The 7493-nt window shown below is 43.5% G+C and overlaps 1 protein-coding gene across 1 annotated transcript; it reads left to right on the top strand.

Annotated features, from left to right (window-relative positions):
- Positions 1-1890: 1890 nt before the first annotated feature.
- Positions 1891-7493, top strand: lgals3b (lectin, galactoside binding soluble 3b). Its single transcript, XM_037487312.2, has 7 exons — positions 1891-2009; positions 2838-2859; positions 5780-5846; positions 5932-6194; positions 6744-6832; positions 6918-7089; positions 7251-7493. Exons 2-7 carry the CDS (start codon positions 2854-2856, stop codon positions 7407-7409), a joined length of 756 nt encoding a protein of 251 aa, XP_037343209.1. The 5' UTR covers positions 1891-2009; positions 2838-2853; the 3' UTR covers positions 7410-7493.

Below are 7493 nucleotides of genomic sequence, written 5' to 3' on the forward strand. Positions count from 1 at the left end.
TTCACAGACGTAGCTTTGTGTCGCTTTCCTGCCTTCACCTCCTAAAAATGAGGACATTGAACCTCAACATGAAGTAGAGTGAGAGTCAGTGAGGGGGGGGCGGCCCGACTGCAGAAGAGAAGAAGCTGTTGGTGTGGCGGGAGGTCTTGGTCCTGATGGACCTCAGCCTCCTGCCAGATGGAAGGGAATCAGAATCCAATTGAATAAAACAAGGTAAAGTGAAGTTAGATTAAGTTAGTACGTTAAAACATGTATGTACATTTATTTTGTGAAGCAAAGGGACAAAATGCATCTGATTGAAGTTTAAAATCAACAATAACAATGTTCTCTTGAGATGGTTTCATCAACATACAATGTTTTAATGTGAAAACCAGAACAGGAAGTGAGTCATGACAATAACAAAATCCGTGTCTGCAGCTCCACAGAACCACCTGCTGGACATAAAGTACTACTACTACAGAGGAAATACTGCTCTACAAGTACTACAGAGGAAATACTGCTCTGCATGTACTAGTACTACAGAGGAAATACTGCTCTATATGTACTAGTACTACAGAGGAAATACTGCTCTACAAGTACTACAGAGGAAATACTGCTCTACATGTACTACAGAGGAAATACTGCTCTGCATGTACTAGTACTACAGAGGGAATACTGCTCTATATGTACTAGTACTACAGAGGAAATACTGCTCTACAAGTACTACAGAGAAAATACTGCTCTACATGTACTACTATTACAGAGGAAATACTGCTCTACAAGTACTACAGAGAAAATATTGCCCTACAAGTACTAGTACTACAGAGGAAATACTGCTCTACATGTACTAGTACTACGAAGGAAATACTGCTCTACTAATACTACTACTATAGATGAAATACTGCTCTACATGTACTACTATTACAGAGAAAATACTGCTCTACATGTACTACTATTACAGAGGAAATATTGCTCTACAAGTACTACAGAGGAAATACTGTACTACAAGTACTACTACTACAGAGGAAATACTGCTTAATACAAGTACTAGTACTACAGAAGAAATATTGCACTACAAGTACTACAAGTACTACAGAGGAAATACTGCTTAATACAAGTACTACTACTACAGAGGAAATACTGCTTAATACAAGTACTACTACTACAGAGGAAATACTGCTTAATACAAGTACTAGTACTACAGAGGAAAATATTGCACTACAAGTACTACAGAGGCAATACTGCTCTATAAGTACTAGTACTACAGAGAGATGCATAGCAGGGGGCAGGAGAACCCACACACACAAACACACACACACAAACACACATATCCGTATACTTATGTCCTATAAAACAGGCATTGTTGTGATCTGGATTAAAATGTAAATGTAAATTTAAAATAAAGTGCACTAGCCCCCACTTTGACATACACACAGCATATGTGAAAGGGACAGGTGTATGTGCAGGTGGGAGGAGGGTCACTGCAGGAGAGTGAGTCAGTCACATGTCGTTTGTGTCTTCTTCTGCACTGCAGTGCGTCTCCATGGAAACACACAAAGGAATAAATCATAAAGGAAACACAAAAATGTAAAAAGAACATTCGCTTTGGATTAAAGGGTCAGCTAATATCCACATATACATATGTATGTAAATGTGTGTAAAACATATTAAGTATATATATATATATATATGCCAATACTCACAACCTCACAGAGAGAACGTACGGTTCACTTTAGTCTTACGAAACTCTGGTTTCCACAGCAACGCAAAGCAACAAAGTATTAAAGCACTTTGTGACAAAGAAAAACAAAAGTCGATCCCATAATAGAGTTTACATGACAACGCTCCTAAACACAACCAATGTGTATGTGTATATATGTATGTGTGTGTGTGTGTGTGTGGGTGTGTGTGTGTGTGTGGGTGTGTGTGTGTGTGTGTGTGTGGGTGTGGTCTAGTGTTGGAACAGGGCGAGGCTCTTCTCTACTTAAAAGACTCTTGTTTCACAGAGTGAGTTTCTGCAGCTCTCTCAGGTACGTGTTCTCCTACTTGTACTACTTCTTCTACTTCTTAATCTACTTCTACTCCTCTGTTTTGGCTGTAAATCGTTTGTTTACAGAAGCAGAAGTCTTTATTTCTGGTGTTTTCGTAGATGAGTAATAATACCACACAGTATAACTACTCTCTAACAGTACAAATACCCCGCAGTATAACTACTCTGTAACAGTACTAATACCACACAGTATAACTACTCTCTAACAGTACAAATACCCCGCAGTATAACTACTCTGTAACAGTACTAATACCACACAGTATAACTACTCTCTAACAGTACAAATACCCCGCAGTATAACTACTCTGTAGCAGTACTAATACCACGCAGTATAACTACTCTGTAACAGTACTAATACCACGCAGTATAACTACTCTGTAGCAGTACTAATACCCCGCAGTATAACTACTCTGTAGCAGTACTAATACCACACAGTATAACTACTCTCTAACAGTACAAATACCACGCAGTATAACTACTCTGTAGCAGTACTAATACCCCGCAGTATAACTACTCTGTAGCAGTACTAATATCACACAGTATAACTACTCTCTAACAGTACAAATACCCCGCAGTATAACTACTCTGTAACAGTACTAATACCACGCAGTATAACTACTCTATAGCAGTACTAATACCACACAGTATAACTACTCTGTAACAGTACTAATACCACGCAGTATAACTACTCTGTAACAGTACTAATACCATGCAGTATAACTACTCTGTAGCAGTACTAATACCACGAGGTACACAGTAGAAGTACCTCCTGATCCAGACTGGTCATTCGTGTTTCTTTGTGTTTCAGATCACAAACCAGCAGCATGAACGTGAGTCAGATTCAGCTTCTCCTGAATATCTTTGTTCCTTTTGTTCGGTCACATGGGTTTTGTGCTCTTGTTTTCTACCCTGAGGCAGAGGGAGGATCCATCTTGTGTTGCTCAGTTTCTATTTCCAGAGGAAAAACTGACCTGAAATAAGTTGTTTATTAACGACTTCTTCTTCTAACCGGCTGTTAACATTATATTAAATATATTCTACTACACATGAAGACAGTTTACATATATAAATACATAGACGTTTATGAATAGATGTGTATACGTATGAATATGAACACTGAACAGTAGGAAGCAGTGTGTGTGTGTGTGTGTGTGTGTGTGTTGGGGGGTTATGAATGTCAACGAGGTGGCATTCATCCTTTAAACCAACGCCTTCCCACAGAACATTCCTGATGAGTCCGTCACTAACACACCCTCCAACACGCCCTGCAGAGCACACACACACACACACACACACACACACTGTGCTGCGTTCAGGGACAGCAGGGTTCCATCACTCTGTCTGTCCCTCATGGATCAGCCAAAGTTAAAACAGTCAAAACAAAAACTCAGTGACAACGAAGTTACTGCTGATGCTGTGACTTTTTGATCCTGAAGCCAATAATTGTAAAGTCGGGAGGAGTTTAACATCTGATTGGTCGTCCTAGCATTTAGCCTCAGAGAGTTGTTTAACATTTGCACTGCATGGACTATTGTTTTCCTCTCTTTCCACTGGCTGAAGTGGAGTTTGGAGTATTACGGCTTATTGTAGCCAGGATTCTAACGCAACACACCAGGTGAAGTATTCATACCTGTGTTCATGCTGAGACACACTTGCTCTGTTGTGGATCTGGTGTTATGACATATTCAAACCAAGTGAAGCATCCATGTATACTTTTACATGATGAGTACCCCAACATGTTGCTTCCAGTTCAGTTCTGACCAGATGTTCTGGTACTGGGTATCCCACTTGGGAGACTTTGGGGAGAAGAGGTTCTAATTGTACCAGATGAGTGTCTGTCACAGCGTGGAAGCAGGGGGGTCTTGTCTTGTACCCCCCCACCTACCTGGGAGTCTGACAGAGAAGAAAGAGCAGCAGGGGGGGGGGGCGTGACGTCCCAAGTCTCAGGCGGAGCAAGGATATACACTCACCGGCCACTTTATTAGGTACCCCATGCTAGTAACGGGTTGGACCCCCTTTTGCCTTCAGAACTGCCTCAATTCTTCGTGGCATAGATTCAACAAGGTGCTGGAAGCATTCCTCAGGGAGTTTGGTCCATATTGACATGATGGCATCACACAGTTGCCGCAGATTTGTCGGCTGCACATCCATGATGCGAATCTCCCGTTCCACCACATCCCAAAGATGCTCTATTGGATTGAGATCTGGTGATTGTGGAGGCCATTTGAGTACAGCGAACTCATTGTCATGTTCAAGAAACCAGTCTGAGATGATTCCAGCTTTATGACATGGCGCTTTATCCTGCTGAAAGTAGCCATCAGAAGTTGGGTACATTGTGGTCATAAAGGGATGGACATGGTCAGCAACAATACTCAGGTAGGCTGTGGCGTTGCAACGATGCTCAATTGGTACCAAGGGGCCCAAAGAGTGCCAAGAAAATATTCCCCACACCATGACACCACCACCACCAGCCTGAACCGTTGATACAAGGCAGGATGGATCCATGCTTTCATGTTGTAGACGCCAAATTCTGACCCTACCATCCGAATGTCGCAGCAGAAATCGAGACTCATCAGACCAGGCAACGTTTTTCCAATCTTCTATTGTCCAATTTCGATGAGCTTGTGCAAATTGTAGCCTCAGTTTCCTGTTCTTAGCTGAAAGGAGTGGCACCCGGTGTGGTCTTCTGCTGCTGTAGCCCATCTGCCTCAAAGTTCGACGTACTGTGCGTTCAGAGATGCTCTTATGCCCACCTTGGTTGTAACGGGTGGTTATTTGAGTCACTGTTGCCCTTCTATCAGCTCGAACCAGTCTGGCCATTCTCCTCTGACCTCTGGCATCAACAAGGCATTTCCGCCCACAGAACTGCCGCTCACTGGATGTTTTTTCTTTTTCGGACCATTCTCTGTAAACCCTAGAGATGGTTGTGCGTGAAAATCCCAGTAGATTAGCAGTTTCTGAAATACTCAGACCAGCCCTTCTGGCACCAACAATCATGCCACGTTCAAAGTCACTCAAATCACCTTTCTTCCCCATACTGATGCTCGGTTTGAACTGCAGGAGATTGTCTTGACAATGTCTACATGCCTAAATGCACTGAGTTGCCGCCATGTAATTGGCTGCTTAGAAATTAAGTGTTAACGAGCAGTTGGACAGGTGTACCTAATAAAGTGGCCGGTGAGTGTATATTATATCATATTTTTAAAGTCCAGTGTTTATATTTTGGAGAAGTTCCGTCATCAAACGTTCTGCTCAGGAAACAGGAAGGAAGCAACCGCACCCCGAACAGAAGACTTGTTTCCTGTCCGTCACTACTTTCTGTTCTTCCTGCAAACCATGTAACACCTGGAAAAAAAGCAGTTAGAAGCTATTAGGACTGCTTTTGAGATTCCGTTGTCTTTACAGTAGACAGGTAGTTAGACATGTTTGGAGGTAAGCTGATTCAATAGCTGGCAGCTTGGAGAATTGTAGTTGGAGCTCAAAACAATAAACTAAAATGTGAACAAAAGGATAAAAATGATGCAGCTTTAGATCTTATTTATATGATCTTGTCTACCTTCTATTTGATGGAGGTGTTTTAAAACCTGAAGTACCTTGTGGCGCTCTGCAGTAACCATAACCGACTCGGTGCCGTCTCTCCATCATTTCAGCACAGACAGAGCTTGGTCAAAGCAGAACCTGGACGTCAGAGGAATTGGATCCAATTGCGTTTCTCACTCCCTGTTGTTCTTCACTTCTTTCTTCCTGCAGCTGGAAGATGCTCTAGGAGGTTGGCCCGCCGGAGGAAACAACCAACCCCAAGGCGGACCCTGGCCAGGTACTGTCACCATCATTAGCAATTACTTTACGTACATTTAACAATAAAAACAGTAGCAGATTAAATAGATTCAGTATTTATCCAGGTCAGCCTGCTAATCCCGCCTGGCCGGGAAGTCAGCCTGGAGGAGGAGGAGGAGGAGCCTGGCCCGGACAGCCCACCCAACCAAGCCAGCCCGGTTGGCCCGGACAGCCCACCCAACCAAGCCAGCCCGGTTGGCCCGGACAGCCCAGTCAACCCAGTCAACCTGCCTGGCCCTCTCCCAGTCCCCAACCATCTGCACCTGGAGCTGTAATTGGACCTGGACCCGGTTTCGGACCTGGACCCACTGCCCCCCAAAAGTTTGTGGTGAGTTCAGAATCAGAAACATTTATTGCCAAAGTATGTTGGACATACAACGAATTTGAAATGATAATGGATGGTTAATGGATGGATGGTTGATGGATGATGATGGATGGATGGTTGATGGTTGATGATGGTTGATGGATGGATGATGATGGATGGATGGTTAATGGATGGATGGTTGATGGTTGATGATGGCTGATGGATGGATGATGATGGATGGATGGTTAATGGATGGATGGTTGATGGTTGATGATGGCTGATGGATGGATGATGATGGATTGATGGTTGATGGATGATGATGGATGATGGATGGATGGTTGATGGATGATGGATGGATGGTTGATGGTTGATGATGGTTGATGGATGGATGATGATGGATGGATGGTTAATGGATGGATGGTTGATGGTTGATGATGGATGATGGATGGATGGTTGATGGGTGATGATGGATGGATGGTTGATGGTTGATGGATGGATGGTTGATGGATGGATGATGATGGTTGATGGATGGATGGTTGATGGTTGGGCCTAACAGCTGTTTCCCGTTAACAGTCAGCTCCATACAACGAAACTCTGCATAACGGAGTTTATGACAAACTCCTCATCACCATCGTTGGAACCATCAAACCCAACGCTGACAAGTCCGTATGAACGTTATATTATTAACCATCGACGGATGACCGGTCACCTCCGGATTTTCCGTTAAGTGAGCTGGTTCTGTTTCAGGATCACAGTGGATCTGTCATCAGGACAAGACCTGGCGTTCCACTTCAACCCTCGTTTCAATGAAGGTGGCAAGAAGAGTATTGTGAGGAACAGCTGCATAAGCACCAAATGGGGGAAAGAAGAGAGAGACCTTTCAGGAACCTTTCCCTTCACCGCAGGACAGCCGTTTGAGGTCAGAAAGCTCATTTAAGTCACAAATACTAATCAATAGGAAGTCCTTCTTAGTTCTTTTGAAGTGTCTGAAGATCCCTGAATGAACCATACGGTGTGTTAAAGGTGCCAGTCCGTGAGAAAGCAGGTTGATGATGATCCGTTTGTGGCTTGTTGTTGCAGATGAAGATCATGTGCACCAACACAGAGTTTAAGGTTGCCGTCAACAACTCCCACGTGCTGTCATTCAAGCACCGGGTCAGCAACCTCAAATCCATCAACCGCCTCAGCATCTACAACGACCTCACCCTGAGTGACGTCCGCATGGAGACTCTGCCCTGAGGCCGGTAGATCTATATTTGATCGACGGAGATCAATTGTAGATCCACTGGAGATTTACAGGAGATCTACTGGTGATGAACCAAA

The sequence above is a fragment of the Pungitius pungitius genome, chromosome 14, assembly GCF_949316345.1.
Source record: "Pungitius pungitius chromosome 14, fPunPun2.1, whole genome shotgun sequence".
Taxonomy (NCBI): domain Eukaryota; kingdom Metazoa; phylum Chordata; class Actinopteri; order Perciformes; family Gasterosteidae; genus Pungitius; species Pungitius pungitius.